Source organism: Syzygium oleosum, unplaced genomic scaffold, assembly GCF_021117445.2.
Source record: "Syzygium oleosum isolate NSW1041296 unplaced genomic scaffold, Sole_v2.1 Sole_v2.13, whole genome shotgun sequence".
Classification (NCBI taxonomy): domain Eukaryota; kingdom Viridiplantae; phylum Streptophyta; class Magnoliopsida; order Myrtales; family Myrtaceae; genus Syzygium; species Syzygium oleosum.
The window spans coordinates 4,434,768-4,447,417 of NW_026607497.1; the positions used below are offsets into that span (position 1 = coordinate 4,434,768).

General features: G+C 41.9%; 1 protein-coding gene across 2 annotated transcripts; it reads left to right on the top strand.

The window, feature by feature from the left end:
- The first annotated feature begins 6,766 nt into the window (after positions 1–6,766).
- On the top strand, positions 6,767–7,808 carry LOC115674997 (glycine-rich protein 23-like). Of its 2 annotated transcripts, XM_056317345.1 has the most exons (2): positions 6,767–7,249; positions 7,280–7,808. In XM_056317345.1, the coding sequence occupies exons 1-2, from the start codon at positions 7,093–7,095 to the stop codon at positions 7,612–7,614; spliced, it is 492 nt and encodes a 163-aa protein (XP_056173320.1). In that variant the 5' UTR covers positions 6,767–7,092; the 3' UTR covers positions 7,615–7,808. The 2 variants fall into 2 exon arrangements, with proteins under 2 accessions (XP_056173320.1, XP_030453417.1); XM_030597557.2 differs by having other exon boundaries at positions 6,779–7,808.
- Positions 7,809–12,650: the final 4,842 nt, after the last annotated feature.

The following is a 12,650-nucleotide window of genomic DNA, read 5'->3' on the forward strand; positions in this document are numbered from 1 at the left end:
TTTTTTCCTTTTTTGGAAACGACAAGAAATCGTATGGGAAAACAATGATTTGTAATGTGTTTATAAAAATAAAGGTACGAATTGGAAGTAAGTATTCTGAAAAAGTTTTAGTAACTATTTCTTCCAAAACAATTACGGTATTAAATCCACAACTAACGTAGACTAATCATGGACCGACCGGGATATATAAAAATAAATAAATTGCAAAGTGCATGAATAGAAAACTTACTTTACCAGGAACCATGGCAATCACAGAGACATGCGCATGAGGAGTGAGGTTCGATTTCTATTTAGACTGGTTCAGCAAAATGAAATTAAAAGGGTGCTTGACCGTCGCAGCCTCGCGTTGGTGTCAAGTCCTTTTAACCTCGGCCAAATCGAAAGGAATATCTTATAGTCACGCGAATAGCGGCTAAAGATATTTCTTTACGATTTTTTTAGAAATAAATTTCGGGGAAAATAAAGGCAACCTCTACATCGCGGGCTCGCGTTCGAGGTCGTATCTTTCTTAACACCATCCTAAAATGCCCTATCGCGGCCCAGGTCCGGCAGCGTGGTTGTGTGTGCAACAGTGTAGTGCTAAATCATTAAAGCATGCACAACAATTTATAAACAATCAATTTGAACCTGCAAGAACAAATAACACCTTAATGTTAAGGTCATACCTGAAATCCTCGCTGCCAAATAAAAATTATTGTTGAACAAGATAAAATTTTTGGCTTAAGTCCACTTTTTTAAAAAAATGCAAGTCCCCAGTGGAATCGCCAGTCTGTCGTGACCGAACTCCCGAGCCCTTTTTTTGAACATGTGTAAAAAAGGTGGGGCTCGCCTGGTACGTGCTAAGTCTAGGTTCAGGACTTAACTCGGGCTCTCCCAAGCCCATACCATATCGCGACTTAGGGTTTAAGTATTTAACATGCAAGTGGTTTATACCAAGGAGTCGCCACTAATCGATTTGAGGTGGGCCGATTAGAAACCCAAATAGGGTGATGGGAGAATCACCCTATTCCTGCGAACCATAGATTAACTGAATTCGGGGACTTGGTTACACTAGTTGGATAACTAATGCCCTTTCGATACCTTTTTACCCTATTCATTTCTAAAAACAGTTGTCAGGCAATTTGGATTGATTTTAGAACCTTTCTCCTAACATGTGAGGTGATCAAGCGAGTGCATAACCAGAAACGATTAGCAGTCAAAAACACAACAATTCTTGCAGCCTAAGCCTAAGGTTCTAACCTTAACTAAGTCAGATGACATTTAAAACACAACAACTCATGAAATTATATTTTAATTAAAAACATGCATAGTATTAACGCGACGGTAATAAAAATAACATGCAGAATACTACCGCAATAAATTAAAATATTCGGATGTACCACATAATCCAAAAAAAACAAAAAGATCTTTTCTTTAAAAAAAAAATTTTTTTGATTTTTTTTTCGAAAAAATAATAATAATAATAAAAAAAATAATAATATAGAAGAAGAAAAAAAATTTTAATAATTTTTTTAAATTTTTTTTAATTTTCTTTTTTTAAAATAAAATAAAATAAATAATAATATAATATTAACCGGGTTGGGTCGGGTCGGATCCGACCCAGGGCGTTGACCCGGGTCGGATCAGCCGATCCGGGTCGGTTTCGACCGACCTGGGTCAACGGATCCGACCCAGGGCGTTGACCCGGGTCGGATCGGCTGATCAGGGTCGGGTATCGGAATCGGATCCGGTCAAGACCGACCCAGATTCGTGAAACTGACCCGAATCGACTGATTCGGATCGGGTAATCGGATCCGGTTCGGATCTGACTGATCCGAGCCAATGAACCGGCCGATTCGACCGGTCTTCGCGCCTCAGACGCCGAGGGGCCACTGACCGGACGAAATTCCGGCTATTCGCCGGCTGTTTCGTCCGGCCAGTGACACCAATCTCTTCAGGACATCAAGCTGAAGAGAACCCAGCACCTGGTCGCCGGAAAACCGATCGGAACGGTCGCCGGCCGAGCTCCGACCGGGGCTCGTTTGAGCCCAAACGTCGGTCGGAGTTTGGCCGGCGGACCCAGGTCGTAATTTGATCTTACCCGGCCTCCAGTGGTCAGCCCAGAGCTTCCCCAGGGTCACTCAGCCTCCGGCCAGCCTCGACATCACCGACCGGAGCTCAAACAAAACGAGCCTCTATTGGGCATTTTATCGAACAGGTGGGGGGCGCGGCAAAAATCAAGAGATCTCGACCTCTTCCGGCGACTCGGTCGGCTCCGACAACCACGGCTCGTCTCCAACAGTGAGTGAGGGCCAGGAACGACGTCGGTATGGGCCGGGATTCGCGCGAAACGGCCGGAGCGAGTCCCGGCCAAACCGAGGCAAAAAACAGGGGAAAACAGGGGAGCTTCTCGGCAGAGGGGGGCTCACCGGTCGACGGCGCGTCTGGATGGCTTCCGGCAGGTTTGGCGGCGTCGACGACCGCTGCTGGTTCTTCTTTAGCTCCGGCGAACTCTCGGCTCCTTCTCTCTCTCTCTCTCTATTCTCTATCTGTTCTCTCTCTCTCTCGGTTTTTCTCTCAAAAATGGCCGACCCACTCCTCTCCTCTCTTTCTCTGGTCTTTTATGGTCGCGGTACGAGCACGGCGGTCGCCGGAAGAGCTCTCAGTCTCTCAGTCTCGCTCAATCTCTCTCTTTCTCTCCCGGCTTTTCTCTGCTCTGTTTCTTTCTTAAAACGGCCGACCGGGCCTCTCTCTCTCTCTCCGGCTTTTATAGGTAGCGACGACGCGTCTTTCTGCCTCTCTGCGTCGGCGTGACGACGGCCTGCACCGGCCTACGCCACCCCACGACTTTCGTGGCCATTTGCAGGCCGGTGCAGAGCAGAGCAGGGGAACAAGGAGCCGAGAGGGAGGAGGGGATAAGGGAAGCCGGGAAAATGGGGAGGACGGGACTGGCCTTAATGGCCAGTCCCTGTGGCGTGCTGCCCCGGCCCTGCTCTGGCCGGATAGGGACGGCGAGGGGCGGCGCCGCCGTGCGTCACGCTGCCGTCGGGAACAGGGGAGAACAGGGGCAACGAGAGCGACCGTGGACGGGGGAAGAAGGAAGGAGAAGGGCTGGGCTGGGCCGGGCCAGGCCCAGCCACGAGCGGGGGGAAAAAAAGAAAGAAAAGCGGACTGGGCCCGCGTGGAGGGGGAAGAAAAGAAGAAGAAAGAAGAGTGGGCCGGGGCCCATGCGGGGAAGGAAAGGAAAAAAGAAAAGGGCTGGGTCGGCCCGACCCCGACCCGGCCCGACTCTTTTTGTTTTTTTTTTTAAATTTTTGTTTTAAAACTTTAAGAGGTCCTATTAGTGCAAATGTACCTAATTTCTATATGCAATGCATTTAAATAGAAAATTTTTTTGTTTTAGGAATTAAAGAAAATTAATTCTTAAATTTTGTGTAATTAATTTTGGGCAAATCAAAAATAGGTGTTAACAGGGTTCACTCGGAGCTTTGTCTAAATATTTAGCATGCGCATGTGAACATTCAGTGAATTGGAGTCGTCAATGCCTTGAGTAGTGGATTCAGCTTCTGATACCTGGCCTATGGGCGCGCTTGTGTTGGACAGTTTGCTAGAGAGCCCAATCAGTCATGAGCTTCTATTCTTCCTTAGGTATACGAAACAGTGGAAATGATGCTGCTCAACCCCGAGGAAGCTTTGAAAATAATGCAGCCACCGGAAAGATACAAGCACCGCACCAGGTGAACTGAGGCGCCGGTTCAAGGGACGGAGTTTCATCTTCGGCAGCAAGGCGAGACCGTCGAAAGAACAAGAAACGAAGAACCAGAAGAAGGCAGAAGATAACCCTTCTGGTCAATCGTTTGCAAAGTTTCTTCCATAACATGTCATCGTTATTTTCGCCGAAAGCCTCCGATGGCTGGAAGGGCATCCCCGGTTGAAAAGCCTTCATGTCCAGATGAAAAATGATTGAATATAGGTTTAGGACTTTTTGGTAATTATCTCACTTTTCAATCGGAATCCTCGAATGAATATACTAAAAAAGAGTTTCTCGAAACAAATTACTACCGCCAAAATGGATGACTATATGCTTATTTCGACATTGCAAGATTTCTTTGAATTGGCGGAACAAGTCTAGTGCATGGACTGGAGTAGAGGAGGAGAGATATTATCGTTCTCAATTGTAGCCTATGTTCACGGTTGAAAGGAAAACCAGTACTAAACTTTCGCCGAAAATAGACGTACGACGGATTGAGACAGAAAGCTCCTCGCAATTCACAAAAAGGATATACTTCATTCACTCTCGGAAAATTTTTCTTCACATTATCTGGCTTTCACTACCTCAACTTCATTTCGACAATCTCTAGATCAATTAGCGTTACTAACCTTCAAAGGGAAGAATTCTCATAATGGAAAACTCTCGAAAAATCAATGATTTAGAGAATATTTTCTCCCTTATGTTACTTACAAAAATGAATGTAGGCATAGACTTTTGTTGATGATGAAAAGATTTTCCGTTATATAATTATTCTAAGTTATCAATCAATTGTTTTTAGGAAAATATTTTCAAAAACCACATTTTTCACAAAACAAATGCATCCAAACTAATTGATACGCCTCCTACCTGTAATGTCAAGGGGGAAACCAGAGATCCTGAAGTTCACTATGCCATGTTTATCTTTTTCTGTATTATTCAGATAATGTTATACTATGCTTACACATCCACTATCTAAGTCTGTAATTGTGCATGAACATTAACTAATATGATTGTACCTCTACTGGCCCTGTAGTAATGTGGGGCTGTAGAATACAGCACCCCGTCGTTGTCACTCCTTAAATTAAATTAATTGAATGGCCCATTTCTTTGACTTACAAAGCAATATTTGTTACTATAAACAAAAGAAAAAAAGAAAGAAGAAAAGAAACTTGCAATTTGTGGAGCTAAAACAGCCGAGGTCAACGGACACAATGTTAGGTCTGCAAATAGTGGTATCTCATTTATGTCTCCGAAATTAATTAATTAATGTGTTTCAACCGTGAATCCGCAGGAAATGCGACTACTCGTTCAAGCACAGTACTTTATACTTTGTGTTAGAGTAATTAAATATGTAACCACGCTTTCATCTAACAGCTTAAGTTTTCAAAATAGTTAGTTGGGGTCTCACAAAATCTCATATGGCATCAGAACTGGAGGTCCCGGGCTCAAATCTTTACAGGCTCCAATTGTCTCCCCAATTAAATATGTCCACGCTTAGTGTTAGGCAAAAAGACCTCAGTAAGCGTGAGTGGGAGTGCTAGAGTAATTAAATATTTAATCACGCCTTCAATTAACAACTTAAGTTTTGAGAACAGTTGACTGTGGTCTCACAAAATCTTACACTATGCACATGCATATGCAATACATTTTGTCTATATCCTATGTTTGATTGAGCCCTCGTTTTTTGTTGCTTGGCTCTTGAAGCCATAAATAACCTCCGGGAGCTGAAATTATATGTAATTGGTAATTTTTTTTTTATAGATAATGATATTTTTTTCGAAACGTGTTTAGTCTTCATGTTTTGCAAACTGGCTACGAAGCTAGAGGGGTATTTTATTATCTAAGGGATTATTGAACCTCTATATCAGAAAAACTTTCGCAGATTAGCCGACGATTTAGAAATTAATCGCGAACGGCTTTTTTATCCCTCTCATTGACAAAATCGCGTGGGGTTGTCTCCAAATCTTGCTTGTACAATAATAGGAGATATTGAATGTCGCTTCTAAAATAATGAGTACATTTCGATAAAAAAAAAATGAGTACATTGAATCGGGAGCCCCAAAAGACATCTCACCAAATTCCAGCTGGCATCTCACCAAATTCCAGCTTAGGTCAATAATATTTGATACTTAGAACTTGTAATATTCAGTATATCATTAGCCTACCGTGACGTAATAGAGCCACCTAAATTCATTTTTCATCACCTTAGTTAAACGGCGCTTACAGGCCTATAAGCTAACCAATCAAGCTTGTTATATGTAGTAGCGTTCGTTCAATTACTTTTATACGTAAAATAATTTCAAGAACATAACTATTTTCAGTTAGTTGCCTTGATTGGGATATTATAATATGCTCTCTGTCCACCATTACGGAATTAAGGATGTCACGCGATTGTCAAAGCAGTAAACTTGCTTTGAAGATAATCTTACCTGGTATCGTTTGTCTCGTTTTCATATATCCCCTTTTTTTATTGTAGCTAGAAATATTATCATGTTATCAAGAGGGCAATTACATACGAGTCGCATTTTTTTTTAAATTCAAGGATACGGGCGCATGACTACTGACTTTGGTAGTTTGCACGCAGTATTCGAATGGATAATCTCAAGCTCCTAAACTAAAAATCTCCCGATATCTCAATCAACTATGCCAAACTCGAGGGTTTTATGATTTAGTCTTAATGTACATTTTCCATGAAAAGACTTAATAGTAAATTCATTCCACACCAGTATTGGTGATCGAGAATTAGACATTGTCTGGATTTTCATATGGTCTCAAACTTTGGTTGTTCTAGTAACCTGCAATTGTTTTCTAATGAAAAGGATAAACCCACTTTACATGGGTAAATCTCGGACCCATGAGATTTGCCACGGTGCAATAAAATTAAGTTATGATTTCATAATTTTCTTTATCTCACTGCCTTGAGAGAGAGAGAGAGAGAGAGAGAGAGAGAGAGAGAGAGAGAGAGAGAGAGAGAGAGAGAGAGAGAGAGAGAGAGAGAGAGAGAGAGAGGGAGGGAGATATGAAAAGCCTAAAGATGCAGATGAAGACAGCTCAAATCCATGCAACGTCGAAGCAAAAAGTCCATGCAAATTGAGCTTCAGTCTTCCATGTCAGAAGCTAGTGGGCACATGCACTAAAGCGGAAGGCCTTTTCTTTTCTTCCTTTTCAAATGCACACAGTTGGAGAGTGCATTTAAGTGCCTCAACACGGTTTTCGGATGAGAAGATGAGCCAAATTTAAGAACTCTCCTCAATCTTTAGACTCATGCTCACTCCTATATAAGGCCCTCTCTCGTCCCTCTACTTCTCACCAAACAAATCAAGATCTCTCAAAGAATTTGATTAAACAGCTTCACATTGAAGATGATCACTTCCAAGTTGCTTGTTTTTGTGCTTCTCGGTGCTCTAGTTTGCACCTCTGGCTACTCTAGGGTGCTTTTGGGTGAGAAGGCGTCCTTTGAGGAGGAGAAAACCTTCTTCCGCCGTCCGGGATATGGTGGCGGCCTGGGTGGTGGAGGGGGTGGTGGCTTTGGAGGCGGTGGCGGAGGAGGATTGGGTGGCGGTGCTGGTGCTGGTGGGGGAGCTGGCTATGGTGGAGGAGCTGGTGCGGGTGGGGGACTTGGCGGCGGTGGCGGTCTAGGGGGAGGTGGTGGAGGAGGTTATGGAGGCGGCGGTGGCGGAGGATTAGGTGGTGGTTATGGTGGGGGAGCTGGTGGTGGATATGGTGGTGGCGCTGGTGCTGGCGGTGGGATAGGTGGTGGAGCTGGAGGAGGTGGTGGTGGAGGGTTTGGTGGTGGCGGCGGCGGCGGGCTTGGAGGCGGAGCTGGAGGAGGGTTTGGTGGAGGAGCTGGTGCTGGTGGAGGGTATGGTGGTGGATTCCCTTGAAGATTGAGAACCGAATATAAAGATGTGTCTTTCTAAATCATTACTCTATGTTTTGGTTGTCGAATGCTTAAAATGTTAAGGCAAGTGCGGCCAGAGAGAAGTGTGCCTTGGTCTCTTTTGCACCTAAGTTTGATTTTATGTCTGAATAAGCTTTTTACAGCAGATTAATGTACAAGACATGCATTTCGTAGTAATCATATGTCTCGTCTATGCAGATTTACAGAAAGTTAGCCACTTGGGCGTGTGCATATGTGTATAACTAGTATTTTTCGCCTTCTTTTATGGTTAGGATAGTAAAATATAGCCCCACAACTCAAGAAGTTGGTGAGGATGCATGAGCGACGGGCTCGGACATGTATTGTCACGTCACGAGGTCGATCCTCTCTGTTCGCTGTGTGCTATGCCAACACCTTGTGGGTCACACATATAGTTGGAGTTTGGACTTATATCGGTCGTAATTTTACTGGATGTTCATGGATCCCGAGGAGATTATCGAGCCATATAATTATTGAGATATTTTGTGGCTACAAGCTTGGTACTCTTATGATCGGCTTCCCTCGTTGAAAAAAAATGAAATTGAGTTTTGGTGGAAATAGTCACTTAATTTCATGTAACATGTACGTTCAAAAGACTGATAAGCTATGTTGGGATTTGAGCGGCTTTAACCACTCCTCAAACTAGAGGACTTTCTCGTGGTCAGCCAGCTCTCTTTATGAAACTTTGCACTGATTTTTTTAGAGCCTTTTTTTGGGTTTGTTTGCTATGAGAGCTTATGTGGTGTCAGATAAGAATAACACGAAAAAGAAAATTGAGTAATTTCTGTGTATATTTCAATAACGAAGAGTAGATGAATCTATTTATAGGCTTTACAAGGATGACTATTTATAGTAACAAGATATATTAATCAATCAGAATCAATCAAGGTATGCACAATCCTGAGAGATATACATAATTAAGGAAAATATATCTCTAATTAACATCCCCTCAAATTCAATGTGACGTAGAAGAAGCCAACTGAAATTTGGAGAAGATATTGAAAACGCCCGTGTGAATGTGCCTTAGTGAAAATATCAACAATCAAATCAATCGATAAAGTGGAGACGAGATGAACGGTGCCGTGGAGCAAGTAATACTGTATAAAATGGCAATATATTTCAATATGTTTGATATGCTCATGGAGAACATTATTTGTGCTATTTAGATCACACTTCAGTTGTTGCAACAAATTACTGTTCCACCGTGATGATGGACGCCCATATCCTCTAACAATTATCGCAACCATAATAATTCTGATTTAGTATCAATAAGAGCATGGTATTCTACTTCCGCGCTAGATCGAGCGATAGCGGTCTGTTTCTTGCTACGTCATGAGATAAGCGAGTTACTTGGAAAGAAGCAAAGTAGTAGCAGGACGGTCATAAACTGATTGACAATGTGAATATCATAGGCGATCGATGTCAGGAAAAGTAACAATGAGGAATCCAAGACTACCAACCCGCTGTTGCAAAAGTGCAGCATTCAAAAGATGAGCCTCGTATTTGCCGTCAAATTTTGTATTAGTCTCAATGAGTCTCATATTGTAGCAATTTTGTTATCAGTGAGTGTAGCAATCTTGCTATCAGTGAGTCCTGCTCGAGAAAGAAGATCGATGGCATATTTCACTTGAGAAAGATGATGGCCAGAAGAATTCGAAGCGACTTTATAAACGTAATAATAAATTACAAATTTGTAAGAATTGTCTCAAATTAACACAATGAAGTTCCCTGTGGAGCTGCCATATTATTACTGGCATCAGACATGAAATACACTTTTTGGTTCGAAGTCTCATATAAATATACTCAAAAAGAATTTCTCGAAACAAATTACTGCCACCAAAATATGGACATTGCAAGATTTCTATGTGTCTGCGGAACAAGTCTAGTGCATGGACTGGAGGAGACGAGGAGTGAAATTATTGTTCTCATTTTTGCCTATTTTCATGGTTGAAAGAAGAAACAATACTAACTCTCTGCTAAAAATAGGTGTATGAAAGATTGTGACAGAAATCTTCTCGCAATTCACAAGGAGATACTTCATTCACTCTCGGAAAACTCTTCTTCCCATTTTCTTGTTTTTCCTCCCTTAACCTCATTTTCTCAGTTTCTCAATCAATCAGCATTACTCCGTTAGAGCCTTTCAGGAAAATTTTGTCCTCATGGAAAAAAGAAAAAAAACTCAATGATTTGAACATTTTCCTGAAAACAACATCTTATATCACTTACAAAAATGAATCCAGGCACAGACTTTTGTTCATAACGGAAAGGTTTTCTATTTACCAATTTTTTTAAGTGATAAAGCTATTATTTTTAGGAAAATATTTTTTAAATCATACATTTTTCGCAAAATAAATGCATCCAAAATCAATCAAAAAGCCTCCTACCTGTGAGTCAAGGGTGAGACTCAATGGTCCTGAAGCTCACTATACCCATGTTTATCTTCTTTTGTATTATTTGAATACTATGTTGACTTATCTGCATTGTAAGTCTGTAGTTGTACATGAGCAAATGGGAAAATTTCAAATGAGGATCCGAAATAGTCTTATTTTCTCAAATAGGGGCCTAAAATGAACCATGTATCAAATAACGACCCGAAATGCCCTCATTTTCTCAAATAAAGGCCTAAGTGAACATTGTCTTAAATAAGGGCCTGAAGTGGCCATCTCAGTCTCAAAAAAAGACCTCACCTCACTAGAGTCAAGGGCATTTTTGTCTTTTAATTTTTTGATTTTTTTTCCTTTTCAATTTTTTTCCATAAAAAACAAACTCAAAAATAAAATAAAATAAAATAAAAAAAACAAGGGGGAGGCCATCCCCGCTCATGGCTGCTGCCCCATCGCCGGTGGGCAGCGGCGATGGCGGGCGGGGTTGTCGGTGCCTCAACGAGGGTCAGCGACCCTCGCTGGCCAGAGGCGAGGGCCTGAGCCGGGAGAGGGCGGCGACCCTCCCCCAGATCTGGGCGAGGGTCGCCGACCCTCGCCCAAGTTTGGGGGAGGGCCGCCGACCCTGTGTGAGGTCTGGTGGCCCTCTCCCAGATCCAGGCGAGGGTCGCCGGACCTTGCCCCAGTCTGGGCGAGAGTCGCCGGCCCTCGTCCAGATTTGGGAGAGGGTCACCGCCCTCTCTTGGCTCCTGGCCCTCACCTCTGGCCGGCAACCCCGTCGGCCATCGCCACCACCCCATCGACAATGGGGCGACGGCCACAGGCGGGGAGAGCTGGCTGCCAGCCATGCCCTTTGTTTTTTTTTTAAATTTTTTAAATTTTTTAATTTTAAATCTAATTTATGTTAAAAAAAATTTTGGACGAAAATGCCCTTGGTTGGCCGGAAAATTTGGCCGGTCAGCAAGCCGGCGATGTGAGGCTTATATTTGAAAATGTTATAGCCACTTCAGGTGCTTATTTGATAACACAAGTTCACTTAAGGCCTTTATTTGATACAAAGTTCACTTTAGGCCCTTATTTAAGAAAATGAGAGTAATTTGGGTCGTTATTTAAAATTTTACCTGGGCAAATTAATATGATCTTTTCTCTGCTTGCCCCGTAGTAATGGGGGCGGTACAATACAGCGCTCCGTCTTTGTCGCTCTTTAAATTGAATTAATGTTCCCGATTGAAGAAAAAGGCTATGATAGGGCCCCATTTCTTTGACTTACCAAGCAATCTATTTACTTTTAAAATAAAGAAAAAGAAACTTGCAATTTTTGGAGCTAAAACAATCGAGGTCGACGGACACCTGTTGGGTCTGCAAATAGTGCTGTCTCTGCAGATTAATTAATGAAATTTAGACGTGAATCTACAGGAAATGCGACTATTCGGTCAACAACTATACTTATACAAAATATATATGTATTATATAAATGGACACGCAATAGATTTTGTCTATATCCTGTGTTTGCAATGCTTAATGAAGCCTTCGTTTTCGGTTTCTTGGCTCATGAAGCCATATGTGACCTGCGGGAGCTGAAATCATATATTTCTTTTATTTGTTATAGGTAATTTTTATATGGATAAAGATATCTTTCTGAACGTGTTGTAATCTTCATGTTTTGTAAGCCATGAAGCTAGTGCGCTATTTTCTTGTCCTAGGTTTTGTTAAACTTCTATATCAAGAAATTAAGAAATTGAAAATCTTCCGCCAAATTTATGAACTCACGAGGGTTCTCTGCTTATTTTGCTTGTACAATAAGAGGAAATAATAAATGTCGCTTCTTAAAATCGATACATTCAATTGGAAGCCCCAAACGACATCTCATCGAATTCTAGCTTAGGACAATAATATTCGATCCTTAGACCAAGGAAAATAAAGTATATTTCTTGTCTGTCGTGACGTAATAAAGCTGCCTAAATTAAACTTTTCATCCCCTTTGTTAAACGGCGCTTACAGGCCTAAAAACTAACAATCGAGCTTGCTATATGCAGTAGCGTTTAATTACTTTATACGTAAAATTATTTGAAGAACATAAATATTTTCAGTTGGCTGCCTTGATTGAGATAATGTAATAGGCTCTCTGTCCACCAACGCAAAATTGAAGATGTCACGTGACTGTCAAAGCAATAAACTTGCACCAAGGAACTCAATCGAACATGTTCGTTTCTCTAGTTATCGTATATTCCCATTTTGCTTGTAGCTAGCAATTATATTATGTCATTGTTTAATACAGGGGTAAGAGCACCCAGCTACATGAAGACTGATGGAATACCTGCAAGTTCATGAACTAGTTTAGTCCCGATCTTAGACAAGTGGTTTTCACTTGGAGTAGTTTACACACGGTTAGTGAGATTTAAATGGGTGACCTTAAGTTCCTAAACTGGAAATCTTCCTATGCTCCAAGCCGCTACCTACTGCGCCAAATATGGGGATTACATTTATTACTCTTAGAGATCGAAAAACTTTATAGTATATGTCTTCCATGCTAATATTGATGATCGAGAATTAGACACTCTCTGAAATAAGCTTTCTGGATTTTCATATAGCCCTGAACTTCAGTTGTTTTAGGAACTTG

What these genes read in the sequence shown, in the direction of transcription:
- LOC115674997 (XM_030597557.2), top strand. Translation starts at nt 7,093, where the DNA reads ATGATCACTTCCAAGTTGCTTGTTTTTGTGCTTCTCGGTGCTCTAGTT.